Below are 27,416 nucleotides of genomic sequence, written 5' to 3' on the forward strand. Positions count from 1 at the left end.
GTTGTTAAATATAAAGAGTATGATAATAATATAAAGGATGTTAAATATATAGAGTATGATAATAATATAAAGGTTGTTAAATATAAAGAGTATGATAATAATATAAAGGTTGTTAAATATAAAGAGTATGATAATAATATAAAGGTTGTTAAATATAAAGAGTATGATAATAATATAAAGGTTGTTAAATATAAAGAGTATGATAATAATATAAAGGTTGTTAAATATAAAGAGTATGATAATAATATAAAGGATGTTAAATATAAAGAGTATTATAATAATATAAAGGTTGTTAAATATAAAGATATTATAATAATATAAAGGTTGTTAAATATAAAGATATTATAATAATATAAAGGTTGTTAAATATATAGAGTATGATAATAATATAAAGGATGTTAAATATAAAGAGTATGATAATAATATAAAGGATGTTAAATATATAGAGTATGATAATAATATAAAGGATGTTAAATATATAGAGTATGATAATAATATAAAGGATGTTAAATATAAAGAGTATTATAATAATATAAAGGTTGTTAAATATAAAGAGTATGATAATAATATAAAGGTTGTTAAATATAGAGAGTATGATAATAATATAAAGGTTGTTAAATAGAGAGTATGATAATAATATAAAGGTTGTTAAACATAGAGTATGATAATAATATAAAGGTTGTTAAATATAAAGAGTATGATAATAATATAAAGGTTGTTAAATATAGAGAGTATGATAATAATATAAAGGTTGTTAAATAGAGAGTATGATAATAATATAAAGGTTGTTAAACATAGAGTATTATAATAATATAAAGGTTGTTAAATATAAAGAGTATGATAATAATATAAAGGTTGTTAAATATTAAGAGTATGATAATATAAAGGTTGTTGAATATAGAGAGTATGATAATAATATAAAGGTTGTTAAACATAGAGTATGATAGTAACATAAAGGTTGTTAAACATAGAGTATTATAATAATATAAAGGTTGTTAAATATAAAGAGTATGATAATAATATAAAGGTTGTTAAATATTAAGAGTATGATAATATAAAGGTTGTTAAATATAGAGAGTATGATAATAATAAAGGTTGTTAAATATTAAGAGTATGATAATAATATAAAGGTTGTTAAATATAAAGAGTATGATAATAATATAAAAGTTGTTAAACATAGAGTATGATAATAATATAAAGGTTGTTAAATATATAGAGTATGATAATAATATAAAGGTTGTTAAATATTAAGAGTATGATAATAATATAAAGGTTGTTAAATATAGAGTATGATAATAATATAAAGGTTGTTAAACATAGAGTATGATAATATAAAGGTTGTTAAATATAAAGAGTATGATAATAATATAAAGGTTGTTAAATAGAGAGTATGATAATAATATAAAGGTTGTTAAACATAAAGTATGATAATAATATAAAGGTTGTTAAATATAGAGAGTATGATAATAATATAAAGGTTGTTAAATATAAAGATATTATAATAATATAAAGGATGTTAAATATAAAGAGTATAATAATAATATAAAGGATGTTAAATATAAAGAGTATTATAATAATATAAAGGTCATTAAATATAAAGAATATGATAATAATAATAAAGGTTGTTGAATATAGAGTATGATAATAATATGTTGTGTTTACCTTGGCTGTTGTCGTTGACGTTGACCGCCAGCTGCCCGCTGAAGGACTGAACTCCCATCATGCCGTGGGGCGTGGAGTTTCCTAAAGGCGGGATCTGGGAGTGATTCCGAGGAACGCTGTAAAGCGCCTCGGCGATGTCGGCCGCGCGCTTCAGAATCATCTCCTGGAACAACACGGAAACATTTGAACTTTACCAGAAACCTGACAGAGAGTTAAAGGTTCAAGGAAACGCCCTCCACATCCTCAACCCCTGGGAACGAGGAGACAAGGGAGGAAGGAGAGGAGGAAGGAGAGAAGGAGAGGAGGAGAGGAGACAAGGAGAGGAGGAGAGGAGGAAGGAGAGAAGGAGAGGAGACAAGGAGAGGAGGAGAGGAGACAAGGAGAGGAGACAAGGAGAGGAGGAAGGATGTGAGGAGGAAGGAGGAAGGATGTGAGGAGGAAGGAGGAAGGATGTGAGGAGGAACACAGGCTTGTGTATTGTGGAAGCTGAAGTGCGGCTCATTGATCTGCTAATCTTCTCCACACAAACACTGACCTCGACACCGAGGAACAAGGAGACGAAACAAGGAGACGTCTCAATCTGATCAGTTCTACAAGACAACAGCCCTGACCTTTGACCTGCAACAGCAGAGTCTCACAACAAGGAAACCAGGGATCTGGTCACAGTGAGGTGGAATGAAACCTGTGACAGACTGATGCTGCATTTGACCCGTCTGGAGCAGTGGGTCATGTGTTTAATGCAGAACGGCAGGGGAAGTGCAGCCTCTAATCTAACCCTAATCTTAAATCAACTAAAGGCGTCTGACTCATTCTTCTTCTGCTTTATTAGGATCCCCATTAGCGCCCACAAGTGGCTGCCTGGGGCCCTGACACAACATTAAATTACAAAACAGTTAAAATAGAACACATGAATGTTACACATTTCATATAATCACAATCATTGACCTGAGCCGATCAGAGACGGCTGTCGGCTTTACTTCCTCTGCCGTTATACTGACTTCCCCTGTCGTTATACTGACTCTGGATCCTGCTCTGGGAGACTATTGTACATGTTTTAGATAAAGGTCACAGGCAGGTGAGGGAGACCTGCTGAGGTTTGTACCTGGTTGTTGTGAGGCATCCCGTACAGAGCTTCCACCAGGTCAGCCGCTCGCTTCAACAGCACCTCCTGCAGGACAAACAGGGAACAGCACTCGGTTTATACTTCACTGGAGCCCCTCCTCCTCCACAGACTAGCCCCTCCTCCTCCACAGAGAAGCCCCTCCTCCTCCACAGACTAGCCCCTCCTCCTCCACAGACTAGCCCCTCCTCCTCCACAGACTAGCCCCTCCTCCACCACAGAGAAGCCCCTCCTCCTCCACAGAGAAGCCCCTCCTCCTCCACAGACTAGCCCCTCCTCCTCCACAGATTAGCCCCTCCTCCTCCACAGATTAGCCCCTCCTCCTCCACAGACTAGCCCCTCCTCCTCCACAGATTAGCCCCTCCTCCTCCACAGACTAGCCCCTCCTCCTCCACAGATTAGCCCCTCCTCCTCCACAGATTAGCCCCTCCTCCTCCACAGACTAGCCCCTCCTCCTCCACAGATTAGCCCCTCCTCCTCCACAGATTAGCCCCTCCTCCTCCACAGACTAGCCCCTCCTCCTCCACAGACTAGCCCCTCCTCCTCCACAGATTAGCCCCTCCTCCTCCACAGACTAGCCCCTCCTCCTCCACAGACTAGCCCCTCCTCCTCCACAGTGGCTCAGTGGTTAGTGGGAGGTCACAGTGGCTCAGTAGTTAGTCGGTGGCTCAGTGGTTAGTGGGAGGTCACAGTGGCTCAGTGGTTAGTGGGAGGTCACAGTGGCTCAGTGGTTAGTGGGAGGTCACAGTGGCTCAGTGGTTAGTGGGAGGTCACAGTGGCTCAGTGGTTAGTGGGAGGTCACAGTGGCTCAGTGGCTCGGTGGTTAGTCGGTGGCTCAGTGGCTCGGTGGTTAGTCGGTGGCTCAGTGGTTAGTGGGAGGTCACAGTGGCTCAGTGGTTAGTCGGTGGCTCAGTGGTTAGTGGGAGGTCACAGTGGCTCAGTGGTTAGTGGGAGGTCACAGTGGCTCAGTGGTTAGAGGGAGGTCACAGTGGCTCAGTGGTTAGTGGGAGGTCACAGTGGCTCAGTGGTTAGTGGGAGGTCACGGTGGCTCAGTGGTTAGTGGGAGGTCACAGTGGCTCAGTGGTTAGTGGGAGGTCACAGTGGCTCAGTGGTTAGTGGGAGGTCACAGTGGCTCAGTGGTTAGTGGGAGGTCACAGTGGTTAGTGGGAGGTCACAGTGGCTCAGTGGTTAGTGGGAGGTCACAGTGACTCAGTGGTTAGTGGGAGGTCACGGTGGCTCAGTGGTTAGTGGGAGGTCACAGTGGCTCAGTGGTTAGTGGGAGGTCACAGTGGCTCAGTGGTTAGTGGGAGGTCACAGTGACTCAGTGGTTAGTGGGAGGTCACGGTGGCTCAGTGGTTAGTGGGAGGTCACAGTGGCTCAGTGGTTAGTGGGAGGTCACAGTGGCTCAGTGGTTAGTGGGAGGTCACAGTGGCTCAGTGGTTAGTGGGAGGTCACGGTGGCTCAGTGGTTAGTGGGAGGTCACGGTGGCTCAGTGGTTAGTGGGAGGCTCAGTGGCTCAGTGGTTAGTGGGAGGTCACAGTGGCTCAGTGGTTAGTGAGAGGTCACGGTGGCTCAGTGGTTAGTGGGAGGTCACAGTGGCTCAGTGGTTAGTGGGAGGTCACAGTGGTTAGTGGTTAGTGGGAGGTCACAGTGGCTCAGTGGTTAGTGGGAGGTCACAGTGGCTCAGTGGTTAGTGAGAGGTCACGGTGGCTCAGTGGTTAGTGGGAGGTCACAGTGGCTCAGTGGTTAGTGGGAGGTCACAGTGGCTCAGTGGTTAGTGGGAGGTCACAGTGGCTCAGTGGTTAGTGGGAGGTCACAGTGGCTCAGTGGTTAGTGGGAGGTCACAGTGGCTCAGTGGTTAGTGGGAGGTCACAGTGGCTCAGTGGTTAGTGGGAGGTCACAGTGGCTCAGTGGTTAGTGGGAGGTCACAGTGGTTAGTGGTTAGTGGGAGGTCACAGTGGCTCAGTGGTTAGTGGGAGGTCACAGTGGTTAGTGGTTAGTGGGAGGTCACAGTGGCTCAGTGGTTAGTGGGAGGTCACGGTGGCTCAGTGGTTAGTGGGAGGCTCAGTGGCTCAGTGGTTAGTGGGAGGTCACAGTGGCTCAGTGGTTAGTGAGAGGTCACGGTGGCTCAGTGGTTAGTGGGAGGTCACAGTGGCTCAGTGGTTAGTGGGAGGTCACAGTGGTTAGTGGTTAGTGGGAGGTCACAGTGGCTCAGTGGTTAGTGGGAGGTCACAGTGGTTAGTGGTTAGTGGGAGGTCACAGTGGCTCAGTGGTTAGTGGGAGGTCACAGTGGCTCAGTGGTTAGTGGGAGGTCACAGTGGCTCAGTGGTTAGTCGGTGGCTCAGTGGTTAGTCGGAGGTCACAGTGGCTCAGTGGTTAGTGGGAGGTCACAGTGGCTCAGTGGTTAGTGGGAGGTCACAGTGGCTCAGTGGTTAGTGGGAGGTCACAGTGGCTCAGTGGTTAGTGGGAGGTCACAGTGGCTCAGTGGTTAGTGGGAGGTCACAGTGGCTCAGTGGTTAGTGAGAGGTCACGGTGGCTCAGTGGTTAGTGGGAGGCTCAGTGGCTCAGTGGTTAGTCGGAGGTCACAGTGGTTAGTGGGAGGTCACAGTGGCTCGGTGGTTAGTGAGAGGTCACGGTGGCTCAGTGGTTAGTGGGAGGTCACAGTGGCTCAGTGGTTAGTGGGAGGTCACAGTGGCTCAGTGGTTAGTGGGAGGTCACAGTGGCTCAGTGGTTAGTGGGAGGTCACAGTGGCTCAGTGGTTAGTGGGAGGTCACAGTGACTCAGTGGTTAGTGGGAGGTCACAGTGGCTCAGTGGTTAGTGGGAGGTCACAGTGACTCAGTGGTTAGTGGGAGGTCACAGTGGCTCAGTGGTTAGTGGGAGGTCACAGTGGCTCAGTGGTTAGTGGGAGGTCACGGTGGCTCAGTGGTTAGTGAGAGGTCACGGTGGCTCAGTGGTTAGTGAGAGGTCACGGTGGCTCAGTGGTTAGTGGGAGGTCACAGTGGCTCAGTGGTTAGTGGGAGGTCACAGTGGCTCAGTGGTTAGTGGTTAGTGAGAGGTCACAGTGGCTCAGTGGTTAGTGGGAGGTCACAGTGACTCAGTGGTTAGTGAGAGGTCACGGTGGCTCAGTGGTTAGTGGGAGGCTCAGTGGCTCAGTGGTTAGTCGGAGGTCACAGTGGTTAGTGGGAGGTCACAGTGGCTCGGTGGTTAGTGAGAGGTCACGGTGGCTCAGTGGTTAGTGGGAGGTCACAGTGGCTCAGTGGTTAGTGGGAGGTCACAGTGACTCAGTGGTTAGTGGGAGGTCACAGTGGCTCAGTGGTTAGTGGGAGGTCACAGTGGCTCAGTGGTTAGTGGGAGGTCACGGTGGCTCAGTGGTTAGTGAGAGGTCACGGTGGCTCAGTGGTTAGTGAGAGGTCACGGTGGCTCAGTGGTTAGTGGGAGGTCACAGTGGCTCAGTGGTTAGTGGGAGGTCACAGTGGCTCATTGGTTAGTGGGAGGTCACAGTGGCTCAGTGGTTAGTGGGAGGTCACAGTGGCTCAGTGGTTAGAGGGAGGTCACAGTGACTCAGTGGTTAGTGGGAGGTCACAGTGACTCAGTGGTTAGTGGGAGGTCACAGTGGCTCAGTGGTTAGTGGGAGGTCACAGTGGCTCAGTGGTTAGTGGGAGGTCACAGTGGCTCAGTGGTTAGTGGGAGGTCACAGTGGCTCAGTGGTTAGAGGGAGGTCACAGTGGCTCAGTGGTTAGAGGGAGGTCACAGTGGCTCAGTGGTTAGAGGGAGGTCACAGTGGCTCAGTGGTTAGTGAGAGGTCACAGTGGCTCAGTGGTTAGTGGGAGGTCACAGTGGTTAGTGGGAGGTCACAGTGGCTCAGTGGTTAGTGGGAGGTCACAGTGGCTCAGTGGTTAGTGGGAGGTCACAGTGGCTCAGTGGTTAGTTGGTGGCTCAGTGGTTAGAGGGAGGTCACAGTGGCTCAGTGGTTAGTGGGAGGTCACAGTGGCTCAGTGGTTAGTGGGAGGTCACAGTGGCTCGGTGGTTAGTGGGAGGTCACAGTGGCTCAGTGGTTAGTGGGAGGTCACAGTGGCTCAGTGGTTAGTGGGAGGTCACAGTGGCTCAGTGGTTAGTGGGAGGTCACAGTGGCTCAGTGGTTAGTGGGAGGTCACAGTGGCTCAGTGGTTAGTGGGAGGTCACAGTGGCTCAGTGGTTAGTGGGAGGTCACAGTGGCTCAGTGGTTAGTGGGAGGTCACAGTGGCTCAGTGGTTAGTGGGAGGTCACAGTGGCTCAGTGGTTAGTGGGAGGTCACAGTGGCTCAGTGGTTAGTGGGAGGTCGGTGGCTCAGTGGTTAGTGGGAGGTCACAGTGGCTCAGTGGTTAGTGGGAGGTCACAGTGGCTCAGTGGTTAGTCGGTGGCTCAGTGGTTAGTGGTTAGTGGGAGGTCACAGTGGCTCAGTGGTTAGTGGGAGGTCACAGTGGCTCAGTGGTTAGTGGGAGGTCACAGTGGCTCAGTGGTTAGTGGGAGGTCACAGTGGCTCAGTGGTTAGTGGGAGGTCACAGTGGCTCAGTGGTTAGTGGGAGGTCACAGTGGCTCAGTGGTTAGTGGGAGGTCACAGTGACTCAGTGGTTAGTGGGAGGTCACAGTGGCTCAGTGGTTAGTGGGAGGTCACAGTGGTTAGTGGGAGGTCACGGTGGCTCAGTGGTTAGTGGGAGGTCACGGTGGCTCAGTGGTTAGTGGGAGGTCACAGTGGCTCAGTGGTTAGTGGGAGGTCACAGTGGTTAGTGGGAGGTCACAGTGGCTCAGTGGTTAGTGGGAGGTCAGTGGCTCAGTGGTTAGTGGGAGGTCACAGTGGCTCAGTGGTTAGTGGGAGGTCACAGTGGCTCAGTGGTTAGTGGGAGGTCACAGTGGCTCAGTGGTTAGTGGGAGGTCACAGTGGTTAGTGGGAGGTCACGGTGGCTCAGTGGTTAGTGGGAGGTCACGGTGGCTCAGTGGTTAGTGGGAGGTCACAGTGGTTAGTGGGAGGTCACAGTGGCTCAGTGGTTAGTGGGAGGTCAGTGGCTCAGTGGTTAGTGGGAGGTCACAGTGGCTCAGTGGTTAGTCGGTGGCTCAGTGGTTAGTCGGTGGCTCAGTGGTTAGTGGGAGGTCACAGTGGCTCAGTGGTTAGTGGGAGGTCACAGTGGCTCAGTGGTTAGTGGGAGGTCACAGTGGCTCAGTGGTTAGTGGGAGGTCACAGTGGCTCAGTGGTTAGTGGGAGGTCACAGTGGCTCAGTGGTTAGTCGGTGGCTCAGTGGTTAGTGGTTAGTCGGTGGCTCAGTGGTTAGTGGGAGGTCACAGTGGCTCAGTGGTTAGTGGGAGGTCACAGTCGGCTGCAGCTGAAGAGTTCATTTAAAGCGTCCTAATTAAAAGTGCTTAATGAAAGCACAGATTAACTCTGGTTTAATTTAGATAAAGTTCTGGCGTCGGCGCGAGGTGAGGGGGGAGGGGCCTGTGTGTGTGTGTGTGTGTGTGTGTGTGTGTGTGTGTGTGTGTGTGTGTGTGTGTGTGTGTGTGTGTGTGTGTGTGTGTGTGTGTGTGTGTGTGTGTGTGTGTGTGTGGAGGGGGGAGGAACACGGTGGAAACAGCTCAAACACAGAGCTCTCAGCTGAGACTGATCTGTGTCTGCAAACACTTCAGCATCGCGCTCTCTAACAACCTGCTCTAAACCCTAAACCCTCTCTCCTAAACCCTCTCCTAAACTCGCTCCTAAAGGAGAACGATCTGTCAGACAGATTTCTTATGTCGTTTTATCCTGAAATCTGTAACAAAACAAACTTTAGGAAAAGGCTTTAATAGATTTTATTATTAAAACATGTTTATTATGATCAAACTCGCTGCTTCATAAAGGAACAGACGGAGGAAACACAGCTGATTTCACCTGTGTGTGTGTGTGTGCACGTGTGTGTGTGTGTGTGTGTGTGCACGTAAGTGTGTGTGTGTGTGTGTGCACGTGAGTGTGTGTGCACGTGAGCGTGTGTGCACGTGAGTGTGTGTGCACGTGAGTGTGTGTGTGTGTGTGTGTGTGTGTGTGGCGAGTGTGGGATAATTGGTTCAGTGACATCCCATAATCTCTGAACCTCCTCGAACAAAGGCTTTAATCAGCGACTCTTCCTTCACTTTATCCAGAACTGCACTACAAACAATACTGCACTACTTCATTTACTACAATACTGCACTACTACTACTACTACTACACGCTAACAACACGCTAACAACACGCTAACAACACCCTAACAACACCCTAACAACACGCTAACCTAACGGAGAGCATTAGGGCCGGCTTGGACCAGGGGGGCACGGTGGGTGCCGTGTTCTTGGACTTACGAAAGGCCTTGGACACGGTAAACCCCTCTGTCCTCCTGTCCCTAATGCCCAGTGTGATCGTCTGGACTGGAATGGTTACATTCATACCTTACTGACCGGACGCAGTGTGTGAGAACAAATAATGCAATGTCCTCCTTTAGCACGCTAACAGCACGCTAACAACACGCTAACAACACGCTAACAACACGCTAACAGCCCGCTAACAGCACCCTAACAACACGCTAACAGCACGCTAACAGCCCGCTAACAGCCCGCTAACAGCACGCTAACAGCACCCTAACAACACGCTAACAGCACGCTAACAGCCCGCTAACAGCCCGCTAACAGCACGCTAACAGCACCCTAACAACACGCTAACAGCACGCTAACAGCACGCTAACAGCACGCTAACAGCCCGCTAAGAGCAGGTTCAGATCCGTCCAGTAAATCCTGAAAAAAGAGATTTTTGTCTCGTTTTGAACTCGATCAAACCAAATCCAGTTGTTTTTTATTTCTCGCAGATGGATTTAAAAGCGGAGTTTGGTCCAATCACGGCGCAGTATTTGGACAGTTCCGGCTCAGAGGAACCTGATTGGATCTTTATCTCCATCGACAAACAATGCTCCGCTCCACGCAGTCCCTGGACCCGGAGTAAACCCGGACTCTGCCCCACAAGCTCTGTCTGAGAGACTCCCTGTCCTCAGACCAGGACCAGGAACTAAACCAGGACTAAACCCGGACTCTGCCCCACAAGCTCTGTCTGAGAGACTCCCTGTCCTCAGACCAGGACCAGGAACTAAACCTGGACTAAACCCGGACTCTGCCCCACAAGCTCTGAGAGACTCCCTGTCCTCAGACCAGGACCAGGAACTAAACCAGGACTAAACCCAGACTCACAAGCTCTGTCTGAGAGACTCCCTGTCCTCAGACCAGGACCAGGAACTAAACCAGGACTAAACCCAGACTCTGCCCCACAAGCTCTGAGAGACTCCCTGTCCTCAGACCAGGACCAGGAACTAAACCAGGACTAAACCCAGACTCTGCCCCACAAGCTCTGTCTGAGGCGGTCCCAGGCCCTGCTCCTCCGTCCAGTCGTCGTGCTCACGGATGGCTTTGAGATCAGCTGATTTTAATCTTTTGTTTATCGTTTTAATGCAGAGTTACTGAAGCGAGACGCACCATTCACTCAAACACACAAACCTCAAACACACAAACACACAAACCTCAAACACACAAACCTCAAACACACAAACCTCAAACACACAAACGTTTAAAGACGGGGGAAACGCTGCATAAATGAGACGTTCCTGAGTAAACGGGTCTTTCTAAAGAACTCGCCCGACAGCGGCGCCACATGAGCCACAGTCACAGCCTCTTTTTATTACATCTGATTCACAAACACGTGTTTCGAAGCCCTTTGTCCTTTTACACCAAAGGCCAAATCAGTTTATTTAAAGTTCTCCACAATTTAGCGATGCACATTCTGGAGTAAAATCACATGACCCTGATATCCCTTTATTAAACATGTAAATAACGCCTTGGCCAGATGTTCTCCACCCCTGGGTTAAAGTGCTTTTTATCGATCAGGGAACAGATCCCAAAGACTCCCAGAAAAGAGCCATGTTTCTTCTTCATTAAACAGCAGGTATCCCACAGGGGTCGAGCCTCGGCCCTCTCTTATGTGTTTGAATGTGGATTTTAAACTGACCATTAACATTTAATCAGTGACATTTACCAGGTGGACGTGTACGTTTATAGTTGTGTAGTAGTAAAAGTAATCATTGTAATAATAACACTAATAGCAGTAGTAGTATTCGCAGTAGTAGTAGTTGTAGTACCTTGGGCAGTCGTTCGGGGTCGCCCGGGTGGCGGGGGATGACCTTCTGAAGTCTCTGGAAGCCGTAGTCAATGGTGGGTTCGTTCAGAGCTGAAACAAAACAGAAAAACACACGTTTAAAAACTGATCTCACAGAAAAAGGGTTACGCTCAGTGTTCGGTGACTCTGTCCCTAACTCTGCTCACTCTGTCCCTAACTCTGTCTCTAAATCTGTCCCTAACTCTGTCCCTAACTCTGTCCCTAACCCTTCCTCACTCTGTCCCTCACTCTGTCCCTCACTCTGTCCCTCACTCTGTCCCTCACTCTGTCCCTCACTCTGCTGACTCTGTCCCTCACTCTGTCCCTCACTCTGTCTCTCACTCTGTCCCTCACTCTGTCCCTCACTCTGTCCCTCACTCTGCTGACTCTGTCCCTCACTCTGTCCCTCACTCTGTCCCTCACTCTGTCCCTCACTCTCCTCACTCTGTCCCTCACTCTGTCCCTCACTCTGTCCCTCACTCTGTCCCTCACTCTCCTCACTCTGTCCCTCACTCTGTCCCTCACTCTGTCCCTCACTCTGTCCCTCACTCTGCTGACTCTGTCCCTCACTCTGTCCCTCACTCTGTCCCTCACTCTGCTGACTCTGTCCCTCACTCTGTCCCTCACTCTGTCCCTCACTCTGTCCCTCACTCTCCTCACTCTGTCCCTCACTCTGTCCCTCACTCTGTCCCTCACTCTCCTCACTCTGTCCCTCACTCTGTCCCTCACTCTGTCCCTCACTCTGTCCCTCACTCTCCTCACTCTGTCCCTCACTCTGTCCCTCACTCTGCTAACTCTGTCCCTAACTCTGTCCCTCACTCTGTCCCTCACTCTGTCCCTCACTCTCCTCACTCTGTCCCTCACTCTGTCCCTCACTCTGCTGACTCTGTCCCTCACTCTGTCCCTCACTCTGTCCCTCACTCTGTCCCTCACTCTGCTGACTCTGTCCCTCACTCTGTCCCTCACTCTGTCCCTCACTCTGTCTCTAACTCTGCTGACTCTGTCCCTCACTCTGTCCCTCACTCTGTCTCTCGCTGTGTCTCTGTCTCTGCCGCACATTTCCATAGATCCACATTTCCATATAAATCTACACAGACTCATAATAACGCCGTCAGAAGCAGTGATCCTTTAAAGGGTGAACTTAAAGACTCTATAAATGTCTTTGATCAGAGAAAAAGCAGTCAACAACAACAACAAGGTCACAAACAGAGACACAAGAGGAGACGAGGGAGAGGGGGAGGGGGGGAGAGAGGGAGGGGGAGAGAGAGGGAGGGGTTGACGGGGTAAGAGGGGGTGTTCCTCCGAATCCTTTTTGCCTCCTACTGTCCACACTCTTCCTTTCTCTGTAAGAGCTGAACTGAGGTCAATGATGTTTAAAGCGACGGCGTAACAAACTCATCCACTAAAACCATCCACTAATCATCCACTTGCTCTAAGGCGTAGGGCTCAGGGCATAGGGTTAGTGTGTTGGGCTCAGGGCATAGGGTTAGTGTGTTGGGCTCAGGGCATAGGGTTAGTGTGTTGGGCTCAGGGCATAGGGTTAGTGTGTAGGGCTCAGGGCATAAGGTTAGTGTGTAGGGCTCAGGGCATAGGGTTAGTGTGTTGGGCTCAGGGCATAGGGTTAGTGTGTAGGGCTCAGGGCATAAGGTTAGTGTGTAGGGCTCAGGACATAGGGTTAGTGTGTAGGGCTCAGGGCATAAGGTTAGTGTGTAGGGCTCAGGACATAGGGTTAGTGTGTTGGGCTCAGTGCATAGGGTTAGTGTGTAGGGCTCAGGGCATAGGGTTAGTGTGTAGGGCTCAGGGCATAAGGTTAGTGTGTAGGGCTCAGGGCATAGGGTTAGTGTGTTGGGCTCAGGGCATAGGGTTAGTGTGTAGGGCTCAGGGCATAGGGTTAGTGTGTAGGGTTCAGTACATAGGGTTAGTGTGTAGGGCTCAGGGCATAGAGTTAGTGTGTTGGGTTCAGTACATAGGGTTAGTGTGTAGGGCTCAGTGCATAGGGTTAGTCTGTAGGGTTATGGACATAGGGTTAGTGTGTAGGGTTCAGGGCATAGGGTTAGTGTGTAGGGCTCAGGACATAGGGTTAGTGTGTAGGGCTCAGGGCATAGGGTTAGTGTGTAGGGTTCAGGGCATAGGGTTAGTGTGTAGGGCTCAGGGCATAGGGTTAGTGTGTAGGGTTCAGGGCATAGGGTTAGTGTGTAGGGCTCAGGGCATAGGGTTAGTGTGTTGGGCTCAGGGCATAGGGTTAGTGTGTAGGGCTCAGGGCATAGGGTTAGTGTGTAGTGCTCAGGGCATAGGGTTAGTGTGTAGGGCTCAGGGCATAGGGTTAGTGTGTAGGGCTCAGGGCATAGGGTTAGTGTGTAGGGCTCAGGGCATAGGGTTAGTGTGTAGGGCTCAGTGCATAGGGTTAGTCTGTAGGGTTATGGACATAGGGTTAGTGTGTAGGGCTCAGGGCATAGGGTTAGTCTGTAGGGTTATGGACATAGAGTTAGTGTGTAGGGCTCAGGGCATAGAGTTAGTCTGTAGGGTTATGGACATAGGGTTAGTGTGTAGGGCTCAGGGCATAGGGTTAGTGTGTTGGGCTCAGGGCATAGGGTTAGTGTGTAGGGCTCAGGGCATAGGGTTAGTGTGTAGTGCTCAGGGCATAGGGTTAGTGTGTAGGGCTCGGGGCATAGGGTTAGTGTGTTGGGCTCAGGGCATAGGGTTAGTGTGTTGGGTTCAGTGCATAGGGTTAGTGTGTAGGGCTCAAGGCATAGGGTTAGTGTGTAGGGCTCAGTGCATAGGGTTAGTGTGTAGGGCTCAGGGCATAGGGTTAGTGTGTAGGGCTCAGGGCATAGGGTTAGTGTGTAGGGCTCAGTGCATAGGGTTAGTGTGTAGGGCTCAGTGCATAGGGTTAGTGTGTAGGGTTCAGGGCAGAGGGTTAGTGTGTAGGGCTCAGGGCATAGGGTTAGTGTGTAGGGTTCAGGGCATAGGGTTAGTGTGTAGGGCTCAGGGCATAGTGTTAGTGTGTAGGGCTCAGGACATAGGGTTAGTGTGTAGGGTTATGGACATAGGGTTAGTGTGTTGGGTTCAGGGCATAGGGTTAGTGTGTTGGGCTCAGGTCATAGGGTTAGTGTGTAGGGTTCAGGGCATAGGGTTAGTGTGTAGGGCTCAGGACATAGGGTTAGTGTGTAGGGCTCAGGGCATAGGGTTAGTGTGTAGGGCTCAGGGCATAGGGTTAGTGTGTAGGGCTCAGGGCATAGGGTTAGTGTGTAGGGCTCAGGGCATAGGGTTAGTGTGTAGGGCTCAGTGCATAGGGTTAGTGTGTAGGGCTCAGGGCAGAGGGTTAGTGTGTAGGGCTCAGGACATAGGGTTAGTGTGTAGGGCTCAGGGCAGAGGGTTAGTGTGTAGGGCTCAGGACATAGGGTTAGTGTGTAGGGCTCAGGGGATAGGGTTAGTGTGTAGGGCTCAGGGCATAGGGTTAGTGTGTAGGGCTCAGTGCATAGGGTTAGTGTGTAGGGCTCAGGGCATAGGGTTAGTGTGTAGAGTTAAGGACATAGGGTTAGTGTGTAGGGTTCAGGGCATAGGGTTAGTGTGTAGGGCTCAGGACATAGGGTTAGTGTGTAGGGTTCAGGGCATAGGGTTAGTGTGTAGGGCTCAGGGCATAGGGTTAGTGTGTAGGGCTCAGTGCATAGGGTTAGTGTGTAGGGCTCAGGGCATAGGGTTAGTGTGTAGAGTTAAGGACATAGGGTTAGTGTGTAGGGTTAAGGGTATAGGGTTAGTGTGTAGAGCTCAGGGCAGAGGGTTAGTGTGTAGGGCTCAGGGCATAGGGTTAGTGTGTAGGGCTCAGGGCATAGGGTTAGTGTGTAGGGCTCAGGGCATAGGGTTAGTGTGTAGGGTTATGTGTATAGGGTTAGTGTGTAGGGCTCAGGGCATAGGGTTAGTGTGTAGGGCTCAGGGCATAGGGTTAGTGTGTAGGGCTCAGGGCATAGGGTTAGTGTGTAGGGCTCAGTGCATAGGGTTAGTGTGTAGGGCTCAGGGCATAGAGTTAGTGTGTAGGGCTCAGGGCATAGGGTTAGTGTGTAGGGTTCAGGACATAGGGTTAGTGTGTTGGGCTCAGGGCATAGGGTTAGTGTGTAGGGCTCAGGGCATAGGGTTAGTGTGTAGGGCTCAGGGCATAGGGTTAGTGTGTAGGGCTCAGGGCATAGGGTTAGTGTGTAGGGCTCAGGACATAGGGTTAGTGTGTAGGGCTCAGTGCATAGGGTTAGTGTGTAGGGTTCAGGGCATAGGGTTAGTGTGTAGGGCTCAGGACATAGGGTTAGTGTGTAGGGCTCAGGGCATAGGGTTAGTGTGTAGGGCTCAGGGCATAGGGTTAGTGTGTAGGGCTCAGGACATAGGGTTAGTGTGTAGGGCTCAGGACATAGGGTTAGTGTGTTGGGTTCAGGGCATAGGGTTAGTGTGTAGGGTTCAGGGCATAGGGTTAGTGTGTAGGGTTCAGGGCATAGGTTTAGTGTGTAGGGCTCAGGGCATAGGGTTAGTGTGTAGGGCTCAGGGCATAGGGTTAGTGTGTAGGGCTCAGGACATAGGGTTAGTGTGTTGGGTTCAGGGCATAGGGTTAGTGTGTAGGGTTAAGGACATAGGGTTAGTGTGTAGGGCTCAGGACATAGGGTTAGTGTGTAGGGCTCAGGACATAGGGTTAGTGTGTAGGGTTATGGACATAGGGTTAGTGTGTAGGGCTCAGTGCATAGGGTTAGTGTGTAGGGCTCAGGACATAGGGTTAGTGTGTAGGGCTCAGGGCATAGGGTTAGTGTGTAGGGCTCAGTGCATAGGGTTGGTGTGTAGGGTTCAGTGCATAGGGTTAGTGTGTAGGGCTCAGGGCATAGGGTTAGTGTGTAGGGCTCAGGGCATAGGGTTAGTGTGTAGGGCTCAGGGCATAGGGTTAGTGTGTAGGGCTCAGGGCATAGGGTTAGTGTGTAGGGCTCAGGGCATAGGGTTAGTGTGTAGGGCTCAGGACATAGGGTTAGTGTGTTGGGTTCAGGGCATAGGGTTAGTGTGTAGGGTTAAGGACATAGGGTTAGTGTGTAGGGCTCGGGGCATAGGGTTAGTGTGTAGGGCTCAGGACATAGGGTTAGTGTGTAGGGCTCAGGGCATAGGGTTAGTGTGTAGGGCTCAGGACATAGGGTTAGTGTGTAGGGCTCAGGACATAGGGTTAGTGTGTAGGGTTATGGACATAGGGTTAGTGTGTAGGGCTCAGTGCATAGGGTTAGTGTTTAGGGCTCAGGACATAGGGTTAGTGTGTAGGGCTCAGGGCATAGGGTTAGTGTGTAGGGCTCAGTGCATAGGGTTAGTGTGTAGGGTTATGGATATAGGGTTAGTGTGTAGGGCTCAGGGCATAGGGTTAGTGTGTAGGGCTCAGTGCATAGGGTTAGTGTGTAGGGTTATGGATATAGGGTTAGTGTGTAGGGCTCAGGGCATAGGGTTAGTGTGTAGGGTTAGTGTGTAGGGCTCAGTGCATAGGGTTAGTGTGTAGGGCTCAGTGCATAGGGTTTGTGTGTAGGGCTCAGGGCATAGGGTTAGTGTGTAGGGCTCAGGGCATAGGGTTAGTGTGTAGGGTTATGGACATAGGGTTAGTGTGTAGGGCTCAGGGCATAGGGTTAGTGTGTAGGGTTAGTGTGTAGGGCTCAGGGCATAGGGTTAGTGTGTAGGGCTCAGGTTATAGGGTTAGTGTGTAGGGTTCAGGACATAGGGTTAGTTTGTAGGGCTCAGGTTATAGGGTTAGTGTGTAGGGTTCAGGGCATAGGGTTAGTGTGTAGGGCTCAGGGCATAGGGTTAGTGTGTAGGGCTCAGGGCATAGGGTTAGTGTGTTGGGTTCAGGGCATAGGGTTAGTGTGTAGGGCTCAGGGCATAGGGTTAGTGTGTAGGGCTCAGTGCATAGGGTTAGTGTGTAGGGCTCAGGGCATAGGGTTAGTGTGTAGGGCTCAGGACAGAGGGTTAGTGTGTAGGGCTCAGGGCATTGGGTTAGTGTGTAGGGCTCAGGGCATAGGGTTAGTGTGTAGGGCTCAGGGCATAGGGTTAGTGTGTAGGGCTCAGGGCATAGGGTTAGTGTGTAGGGTTTAGGGCATAGGGTTAGTGTGTAGGGCTCAGGGCATAGGGTTAGTGTGTAGGGCTCAGGGCATAGGGTTAGTGTGTAGGGCTCAGGGCAGAGGGTTAGTGTGTAGGGCTCAGGACAGAGGGTTAGTGTGTAGGGCTCAGGGCATAGGGTTAGTGTGTAGGGCTCAGGACATAGGGATAGTGTGTAGGGCTCAGGGCATAGGGTTAGTGTGTAGGGCTCAGGGCATAGGGTTAGTGTGTAGGGTTTAGGGCATAGGGTTAGTGTGTAGGGCTCAGGGCATAGGGTTAGTGTGTAGGGCTCAGGGCATAGGGTTAGTGTGTAGGGTTTAGGGCATAGGGTTAGTGTGTAGGGCTCAGGGCATAGGGTTAGTGTGTTGGGCTCAGGGCATAGGGTTAATGTGTAGGGCTCAGGGCATAGGGTTAGTGTGTAGGGCTCAGGGCATAGGGTTAGTGTGTAGGGCTCAGGGCATAGGGTTAGTGTGTAGGGCTCAGGGCATAGGGTTAGTGTGTAGGGTTATGGACATAGGGTTAGTGTGTAGGGCTCAGGGCATAGAGTTAGTGTGTAGGGCTCAGGGCATAGGGTTAGTGTGTAGGGTTTAGGGCATAGGGTTAGTGTGTAGGGTTCAGGGCATAGGGTTAGTGTGTAGGGCTCAGGGCATAGGGTTAGTGTGTAGGGCTCAGTGCATAGGGTTAGTGTGTAGGGTTCAGGGCATAGGGTTAGTGTGTAGGGTTCAGGGCATAGGGTTAGTGTGTAGGGCTCAGGGCATAGGGTTAGTGTGTAGGGTTAAGGACATAGGGTTAGTGTGTAGGGTTATGGACATAGGGTTAGTGTGTAGAGCTCAGGGCATAGGGTTAGTCTGTAGGGCTCAGGGCATAGGGTTAGTGTGTAGGGCTCAGGACATAGGGTTAGTGTGTAGGGCTCAGGGCATAGGGTTAGTGTGTAGGGTTCAGGGCATAGGGTTAGTGTGTAGGGCTCAGGACATAGGGTTAGTGTGTAGGGCTCAGGACATAGGGTTAGTGTGTAGGGCTCAGGGCATAGGGTTAGTGTGTAGGGTTCAGGGCATAGGGTTAGTGTGTAGGGCTCAGGACATAGGGTTAGTGTGTAGGGCTCAGGGCATAGGGTTAGTGTGTAGGGCTCAGGGCATAGGGTTAGTGTGTAGGGCTCAGGGCATAGGGTTAGTGTGTAGGGCTCAGGACATAGGGTTAGTGTGTAGGGCTCAGGACATAGGGTTAGTGTGTTGGGCTCAGGGCATAGGGTTAGTGTGTAGGGCTCAGAACATAGGGTTAGTGTGTTGGGCTCAGGGCATAGGGTTAGTGTGTAGGGCTCAGGACATAGGGTTAGTGTGTAGGGCTCAGTGCATAGGGTTAGTGTGTAGGGCTCAGTGCATAGGGTTAGTGTGTTGGGTTCAGGGCATAGGGTTAGTGTGTAGGGCTCAGTGCATAGGGTTAGTGTGTAGGGCTCAGGGCATAGGGTTAGTGTGTAGGGCTCAGGGCATAGGGTTAGTGTGTAGGGCTCAGGGCATAGGGTTAGTGTGTAGGGCTCAGGACATAGGGTTAGTGTGTAGGGCTCAGGGCATAGGGTTAGTGTGTAGGGCTCAGGGCATAGGGTTAGTGTGTAGGGCTCAGGGCAGAGGGTTAGTGTGTAGGGTTCAGGACATAGGGTTAGTGTGTAGGGCTCAGGGCATAGGGTTAGTGTGTAGGGCTCAGGACATAGGGTTAGTGTGTAGGGCTCAGGGCATAGGGTTAGTGTGTAGGGCTCAGGACATAGGGTTAGTGTGTAGGGCTCAGTGCATAGGGTTAGTGTGTAGGGCTCAGGGCATAGGGTTAGTGTGTAGGGCTCAGGGCATAGGGTTAGTGTGTAGGGTTAGTGTGTAGGGCTCAGGGCATAGGGTTAGTGTGTAGGGCTCAGGGCAGAGGGTTAGTGTGTAGGGTTCAGGACATAGGGTTAGTGTGTAGGGCTCAGGGCATAGGGTTAGTGTGTAGGGTTCAGGGCATAGGGTTAGTGTGTAGGGCTCAGGGCATAGGGTTAGTGTGTAGGGCTCAGGGCATAGGGTTAGTGTGTTGGGCTCAGGGCAGAGGGTTAGTGTTTAGGGTTCAGGGCATAGGGTTAGTGTGTAGGGTTCAGGGCATAGGGTTAGTGTGTAGGGTTCAGGGCATAGGGTTAGTGTGTAGGGCTCAGGGCATAGGGTTAGTGTGTAGGGCTCAGGGCATAGGGTTAGTGTGTAGGGTTCAGTGCATAGGGTTAGTGTGTAGGGCTCAGGACATAGGGTTAGTGTGTAGGGCTCAGGGCATAGGGTTAGTGTGTAGGGCTCAGGGCATAGAGTTAGTGTGTAGGGCTCAGTGCATAGGGTTAGTGTGTAGGGTTCAGGACATAGGGTTAGTGTGTAGGGCTAAGGGCATAGGGTTAGTGTGTAGGGCTCAGGGCATAGGGTTAGTGTGTAGGGTTCAGGACATAGGGTTAGTGTGTAGGGCTCAGGGCATAGGGTTAGTGTGTAGGGCTCAGGGCATAGGGTTAGTGTGTAGGGTTCAGGACATAGGGTTTGTGTGTAGGGCTCAGTGCATAGGGTTAGTGTGTAGGGCTCAGTGCATAGGGTTAGTGTGTAGGGTTCAGGGCATAGGGTTAGTGTGTAGGGTTATGGACATAGGGTTAGTGTGTAGGGCTCAGGGCATAGGGTTAGTGTGTAGGGCTCAGGGCATAGGGTTAGTGTGTAGGGCTCAGGGCATAGGGTTAGTGTGTAGGGCTCAGGGCATAGGGTTAGTGTGTAGGGCTCAGGGCATAGGGTTAGTGTGTAGGGCTCAGTGCATAGGGTTAGTGTGTAGGGCTCAGGGCATAGGGTTAGTGTGTAGGGCTCAGGGCATAGGGTTAGTGTGTAGGGCTCAGGGCATAGGGTTAGTGTGTAGGGCTCAGGACATAGGGTTAGTGTGTAGGGTTCAGGGCATAGGGTTAGTGTGTAGGGCTCAGTGCATAGGGTTAGTGTGTAGGGCTCAGGGCATAGGGTTAGTGTGTAGGGCTCAGGGCATAGGGTTAGTGTGTAGGGCTCAGTGCATAGGGTTAGTGTGTAGGGCTCAGGGCATAGGGTTAGTGTGTAGGGCTCAGGGCATAGGGTTAGTGTGTAGGGCTCAGGGCATAGGGTTAGTGTGTAGGGCTCAGGGCATAGGGTTAGTGTGTAGGGCTCAGTGCATAGGGTTAGTGTGTAGGGCTCAGGGCATAGGGTTAGTGTGTAGGGCTCAGGGCATAGGGTTAGTGTGTAGGGCTCAGGGCATAGGGTTAGTGTGTAGGGCTCAGGGCATAGGGTTAGTGTGTAGGGCTCAGGACATAGGGTTAGTGTGTAGGGCTCAGGACATAGGGTTAGTGTGTAGGGCTCAGGGCATAGGGTTAGTGTGTAGGGCTCAGGGCATAGGGTTAGTGTGTAGGGCTCAGGGCATAGGGTTAGTGTGTAGGGTTCAGGGCATAGGGTTAGTGTGTAGGGCTCAGGGCATAGGGTTAGTGTGTAGGGTTCAGGACATAGGGTTAGTGTGTAGGGCTCAGGGCATAGGGTTAGTGTGTAGGGCTCAGGGCATCGGGTTAGTGTGTAGGGTTCAGGGCATAGGGTTAGTGTGTAGGGTTATGGACATAGGGTTAGTGTGTAGGGCTCAGGGCATAGGGTTAGTGTGTAGGGTTCAGGACATAGGGTTAGTGTGTTGGGCTCAGGACATAGGGTTAGTGTGTAGGGCTCAGGGCATAGGGTTAGTGTGTAGGGTTAAGGGCATAGGGTTAGTGTGTAGGGCTCAGGGCATAGGGTTAGTGTGTAGGGCTCAGGGCATAGGGTTAGTGTGTAGGGTTAAGGACATAGGGTTAGTGTGTAGGGCTCAGGACATAGGGTTAGTGTGTAGGGCTCAGGGCATAGGGTTAGTGTGTAGGGCTCAGGACATAGGGTTAGTGTGTAGGGCTCAGGACATAGGGTTAGTGTGTAGGGCTCAGGACATAGGGTTAGTGTGTAGGGCTCAGGGCATAGGGTTAGTGTGTAGGGTTTAGGGCATAGGGTTAGTGTGTAGGGCTCAGGACATAGGGTTAGTGTGTAGGGCTCAGGGCATAGGGTTAGTGTGTAGGGCTCAGGGCATAGGGTTAGTGTGTTGGGCTCAGGACATAGGGTTAGTGTGTAGGGCTCAGGGCATAGGGTTAGTGTGTAGGGCTCAGGACATAGGGTTAGTGTGTAGGGTTCAGTGCATAGGGTTAGTGTGTAGGGTTCAGGGCATAGGGTTAGTGTGTAGGGCTCAGGGCATAGGGTTAGTGTGTAGGGCTCAGGGCATAGGGTTAGTGTGTTGGGCTCAGGGCATAGGGTTAGTGTGTAGGGCTCAGGACATAGGGTTAGTGTGTAGGGCTCAGTGCATAGGGTTAGTGTGTTGGGCTCAGGGCATAGGGTTAGTGTGTAGGGCTCAGGACATAGGGTTAGTGTGTAGGGCTCAGGGCATAGGGTTAGTGTGTTGGGCTCAGTGCATAGGGTTAGTGTGTAGGGTTCAGGGCATAGAGTTAGTGTGTAGGGCTCAGTGCATAGGGTTAGTGTGTAGGGTTCAGGGCATAGAGTTAGTGTGTAGGGCTCAGGGCATAGGGTTAGTGTGTTGGGCTCAGTGCATAGGGTTAGTGTGTAGGGTTCAGGGCATAGAGTTAGTGTGTAGGGCTCAGGGCATAGGGTTAGTGTGTTGGGCTCAGTGCATAGGGTTAGTGTGTTGGGCTCAGGACATAGGGTTAGTGTGTAGGGTTCAGGGCATAGGGTTAGTGTGTAGGGTTCAGGACATAGGGTTAGTGTGTTGGGCTCAGTGCATAGGGTTAGTGTGTAGGGTTCAGGGCATAGAGTTAGTGTGTAGGGCTCAGTGCATAGGGTTAGTGTGTAGGGTTCAGGGCATAGAGTTAGTGTGTAGGGCTCAGTGCATAGGGTTAGTGTGTAGGGCTCAGGGCATAGGGTTAGTGTGTAGGGCTCAGGGCATAGGGTTAGTGTGTAGGGCTCAGGGCATAGGGTTAGTGTGTAGGGCTCAGTGCATAGGGTTAGTGTGTAGGGTTCAGTGCATAGGGTTAGTGTGTAGGGTTAAGGGCATAGGGTTAGTGTGTAGGGCTGAGGGCATAGGGTTAGTGTGTAGGGCTCAGGGCACAGGGTTAGTGTGTAGGGCTCAGGACATAGGGTTAGTGTGTAGGGCTCAGTGCATAGGGTTAGTGTGTTGGGCTCAGGGCATAGGGTTAGTGTGTAGGGCTCAGGGCATAGGGTTAGTGTGTAGGGCTCAGGGCATAGGGTTAGTGTGTTGGGCTCAGTGCATAGGGTTAGTGTGTAGGGCTCAGGGCATAGGGTTAGTGTGTAGTGCTCAGGGCATAGGGTTAGTGTGTTACCTGTGTAGACGAAGCGGCCTGGGGCTCCTTTGCAGAACTGTTTGGACTTGTAGGACAGCGTGACCTCCACGACCCCCGGGATGTGTCTGGGCGGAGTTTGGACCCGGATCGCGTGAGGCGTGATCAGCTGGAAACAACCAAGACACGTGAGTGACTCTAATCCAACATGACTCAAACCCACAAACCGGGAGACGCTAACCCTAACTTCACACTGACATTGTTCACTTCCTTTACAGGTGAAGTCACATGGCACTGACCCTAATGTCCTTTACAATAGGGGTTCCCAAACATAGGGCACCAGTACACTTTTTATGATTCCGATTCTTTAACAATACTTGGTTTTCGATACCGATACTTATGTGTCGTCTAGAAACAGGAAGCAGGACAATAACATGAGGAAGATCTGCACATTTACAATATCAGGTTCATCGCCAGTGTTGAGAAATGTGTGAAAATGGGAAAGAATTTGGGGGAAAATTGGAGAATATTTGCAAAAATAAGGAACATTTTAGTTTAAGAAAGTGGGGTGAAAATAAGGTACAAAGAAATGGGGGAAATCGAAAAAATATCAATTATACAAAACAGCAAAAAGGAGAAAAAAAAAAATTGAATTATTGGGTGAAAAGAATTATTTATTTGAGCTGAAGCAAAAGTCACTTCCTTTAATTCTGTCCTGGACAAACAGCATCAAAACTTTCGATACTTTGATTTTTCTGATCCCGTTCCAGTCTCACCTCGCTCCACACCAGCATCGTCCCGAACACGACCTGGAGTCCGTCAAAGAAGTTGTCTCCGATCAGGATGACTGTAGCGCCCCCTGTGGTCCAGCCCTCGCTCGGGCTGATGGCCTTGATGCACGGGGTCGCTGCTTCAAGACAAAACTGAGTCAGACCGGGTTAAACTGGTTCAAACCGGGTCGGGTCTGACGGGACTCACCCTCCGACGGGTCGAGGCGTCGGGCGCGGCGGCCATGTTTGGAGTTGTTGTGGACGAACATGTTGTCGCTAACGGCTAAAACGTGACCATCAACGTTCACCGTGGTCGACACCACCACCTACAGGACGGGAGGGGGATGACACAGGACAGGGGGAGGAGGGGGAGGAGGGGAGAGGGGAGTTAGAGGGAGGATTAAAGGGTAAAAGTTCAAGTTTGGAGCAGATTCAGTGAAACTGGATCAGAAAGATTCAGGACAAAAGGAAAATGAGGAAAAGAAAACAATAAAAAGTGAATCACAGGGTTTTACTTTGATGGAGTTAAAGCTTCACTGCGGAACTTTCTCCTGTCGCTCCTGATGAGGGTTAGGTTAAATCATTTCTGATACTCAAATATGTGAAAACAGAACAATAACATTTACAATATCAGGTTCATCCCCAACGTCAAGACATGTTGGAAAAAGATTAGTAACAAAAAATGAGCAAAAATTTGAGAAACAATTTGGGCACTTTTTTTTTTTTTATGGGAATGAAAGTGATTTATTGGAGTGTCTTCCTTTAATCCTGTCCCGGGACCAACAACATCAAAACTCTGATCTAAAGAGAGAAGGTTGTTACTGCATCCTTTACTTAACAAGGCTGTTCCATATCGTCATCAACTCGACTGTCATTAACATCTTTACAGAGCACTTTTTCTCCAGTTATTATCCAAGTATCCGAGCATTACCCAAATCTAAAAGCTTCTTGAAAAGAGCGTCAAAATAGTGAAGAAAACAAGAGGAAAACGCAACGATAAAAGCAAAAAAGTGAGGAAAAAGTGACGACTGCACGGCAACAAGTAAAAAAACAACAACCTTAAATCGGTTTTGTAGGTCTTAGCTTTCAAATGACTCATTACCCTGTGGGCTGTGAGAAGCTTTTTGATTTGGGCAAAGCCAGTGTTAATTTCGTCGACTAAAATATTTAGTCTTAAAGTGATATTCTTGACGACTAAAATTGGACTAAAACTAAATTAAAAGTTTCTCATGAGACTAAAACTGTGACTAAAATGTCCAGATATTTGAGTCGACTAAAATCAGACTAAATAAAAAGTAAAAGGAGAGACTAAAATCATCCAAACTTGTGTTGAGCGTCTGAAAGAGCCTCAGATCATGTTTAAAGGATCAGCTCTGAGCTTTGTTCATGTGGAGCAGAAACATGAAGCAGAGGAACAACATTAAACATGATTAGAATCAATATTATCAATGCAAAGTCCACTAAATTAGTCTTAAATTTAGTCGACTAAATTGACATTCAATTTAGTCGACTAAAACTAGACTAAAATTGAAAGGTTTTTTTTTACTAAATCTCGACTAAAATTAATTTACATTTTAGTCAAAAGCCTAAAACTCAAATAAAACATGTTGTCAAAATTAACACTGGGCAAAGCCAAACTTAAAATGGGGGTTAAAACCGTCTCATCTCCAGGTGTTTCTGACAAACAGAATTGTTCAAAGTGGTTTCGTTTTTCAGTGACAGGTTCATAAATCATTCTTATCTGCTTTGGTGAAGGCGTTTCCATTTCAGATGTTTGACTTGTTCTGTGTCTTAAATAAAGCTCGTCCTCTGTTCTAACTCAGACTCATGGTTAACGTTTGTGACAGACAGATCTTTCTCTCTCACTGACTTTAAACATTTCCATAAAACCGACGGACTCCGACCCTTCGATTCATAAAACACAGTCTGTAAACCGGAGGGAGGCGTCTGGGGAGAGGGAAGACTCTGAGTCTTTCCATCAGGACGAGGCTCCACTGGAGAGAAACTTCATAAAGCTTTAGAACAAAGAGCTGAGGAGGAGGGAGTCCTGGAGGATTCTGGGATTTGGAGTCCCTTAAGTGTGTTATGTTTAGGGCGGAGTCCGTTAGAGTCCGGACTGAACGACATCAGTCCAGTATCCAGCAAATGAACTGGGAAAATAATAGTTTTGATGCTGTTGGTCCAGGGACGGCATTGAAAGAGGAGACTTGGTTGTTCCAGCTCAAATATATTATTTTTTCCCTCTGACTTTCCTCTATTTTTTCAGAATTTTGCCCCACTTTTTGCTCATTTTCTCATATTCTTTCCCATCATTTCTGCTCATTTTTATTACTTACATTTCCCCATTTCCACATTTTTTTCAAATTTTTTGTCTAAACGTTTGCCCCATTTTTCTAAATGTTTTCCCATTTTTGTTACTATAATATTTTCTTTAATTCTAACCGATTTCCCCCAACACATTGTTTCTTATTTCATTGCCACAATGAATTTTCCTCAAATCATTCCCCATTTCCAAAACCTGATATTTTAAATGTGCAGATCTTCATTATTGTTATTGTTGTTCTGTTTTCTGGATCTAGACGACAGATATTTTAGCATCAGGAAAACTGTAACGGACTCCAGGCCTAGTGTTTATTCTGCTTTATATTTTTAATGCATAAACAGTCACATATTTGACTCTTAAACAGTTCTTGGCCTTTTGTCTGTTGTCATTCCAGCAAAGTAAAAGATAAAGCTGTTTATTTCTGACACTCTCAACAGTTTGAACCCAGAAGAAGCTTGTTCATGTTTGTGACACAGCTCTTAACCCGCTGTAAGGTTTGGAGAAGCTGCACTGGTGCATGCTGGGAGCTGTAGTCCTCACCTGGAAGCGCCTCATGTCACGCGGGTTTCCAGCGTTTTTCAGACAGTTCTGGTTACACTTCAGGAAGAACTTCAGGAAGAACCTGCAGAGCAGAGACAGAGACAGGTTAAGCCGAGGCCACCAGGGGCAGCAGAGTCCTGTTAAACTGAGGCCACCAGGGGCAGCAGAGTCCTGTTAAACCGAGGCCACCAGGGGCAGCAGAGTCCTGTTAAACTGAGGCCACCAGGGGCAGCAGAGTCCTGTTAAACCGAGGCCACCAGGGGCAGCAGACTCCTGTTAAACAGAGGCCACCAGGGGCAGCAGAGTCCTGTTAAACCGAGGCCACCAGGGGCAGCAGAGTCCTGTTAAACTGAGGCCACCAGGGGCAGCAGAGTCCTGTTAAGCCAAGCTCCACCAGGGGCAGCAGAGTCCTGTTAAACCGAGGCCACCAGGGGCAGCAGACTCCTGTTAAACCGAGGCCACCAGGGGCAGCAGAGTCCTGTTAAGCCAAGCTCCACCAGGGGCAGCAGAGTCCTGTTAAACCAAGGCCACCAGGGGCAGCAGACTCCTGTTAAACTGAGGCCACCAGGGGCAGCAGAGTCCTGTTAAGCCAAGCTCCACCAGGGGCAGCAGAGTCCTGTTAAACCAAGGCCACCAGGGGCAGCAGAGTCCTGTTAAACCGAGGCCACCAGGGGCAGCAGAGTCCTGTTAAACTGAGGCCACCAGGGGCAGCAGAGTCATGTTAAACCGAGGCCACCAGGGGGCAGCAGAGTCCTGTTAAACTGAGGCCACCAGGGGCAGCAGAGTCCTGTTAAACCGAGGCCACCAGGGGGCAGCAGAGTCATGTTAAACTGAGGCCACCAGGGGCAGCAGAGTCCTGTTAAACCACGGCCACCAGGGGCAGCAGAGTCCTGTTAAACTGAGGCCACCAGGGGCAGCAGAGTCCTGTTAAACCGAGGCCACCAGGGGGCAGCAGAGTCATGTTAAACTGAGGCCACCAGGGGGCAGCAGAGTCATGTTAAACCGAGGCCACCAGGGGCAGCAGAGTCATGTTAAACCGAGGCCACCAGGGGGCAGCAGAGTCCTGTTAAACTGAGGCCACCAGGGGCAGCAGAGTCCTGTTAAACCGAGGCCACCAGGGGCAGCAGACTCCTGTTAAACCACGGCCACCAGGGGCAGCAGAGTCCTGTTAAACCGAGGCCACCAGGGGCAGCAGACTCCTGTTAAACCGAGGCCACCAGGGGCAGCAGAGTCCTGTTAAACCACGGCCACCAGGGGCAGCAGAGTCCTGTTAAAAACCGAGGCCACCAGGGGCAGCAGAGTCCTGTTAAACCACGGCCACCAGGGGCAGCAGAGTCCTGTTAAACTGAGGCCACCAGGGGCAGCAGACTCCTGTTAAACCACGGCCACCAGGGGCAGCAGAGTCCTGTTAAACTGA

The 27,416-nt window shown here is 49.7% G+C and overlaps 1 protein-coding gene across 2 annotated transcripts in view; it reads right to left on the reverse strand.

Annotated features, from left to right (window-relative positions):
• The window catches only part of LOC306978221 (transcription factor COE3-like), a 72,724-nt gene that overhangs the window by 12,454 nt on the left and 32,854 nt on the right, over window positions 1-27,416 (reverse strand). Inside the window, exons 7-13 of one of the 2 annotated variants that reach the window (XM_079576747.1) lie at window positions 26,000-26,081; window positions 23,345-23,462; window positions 23,143-23,273; window positions 22,409-22,535; window positions 10,946-11,034; window positions 2,765-2,830; window positions 1,663-1,825 (exon numbers count right to left, since the gene is read on the reverse strand). In XM_079576747.1, the coding sequence (XP_079432873.1) occupies window positions 1,663-1,825; window positions 2,765-2,830; window positions 10,946-11,034; window positions 22,409-22,535; window positions 23,143-23,273; window positions 23,345-23,462; window positions 26,000-26,081 (776 nt within the window). Of the gene's footprint in view, window positions 1-1,662; window positions 1,826-2,764; window positions 2,831-10,945; window positions 11,035-22,408; window positions 22,536-23,142; window positions 23,277-23,344; window positions 23,463-25,999; window positions 26,082-27,416 lie in introns of both variants that reach the window. The other variant, XM_079576746.1, reaches the window with a different exon arrangement.

The sequence above is a fragment of the Gobius niger genome (genome assembly GCF_951799975.1).
Source record: "Gobius niger genome assembly, chromosome: 19".
Classification (NCBI taxonomy): Eukaryota; Metazoa; Chordata; class Actinopteri; order Gobiiformes; family Gobiidae; genus Gobius; species Gobius niger.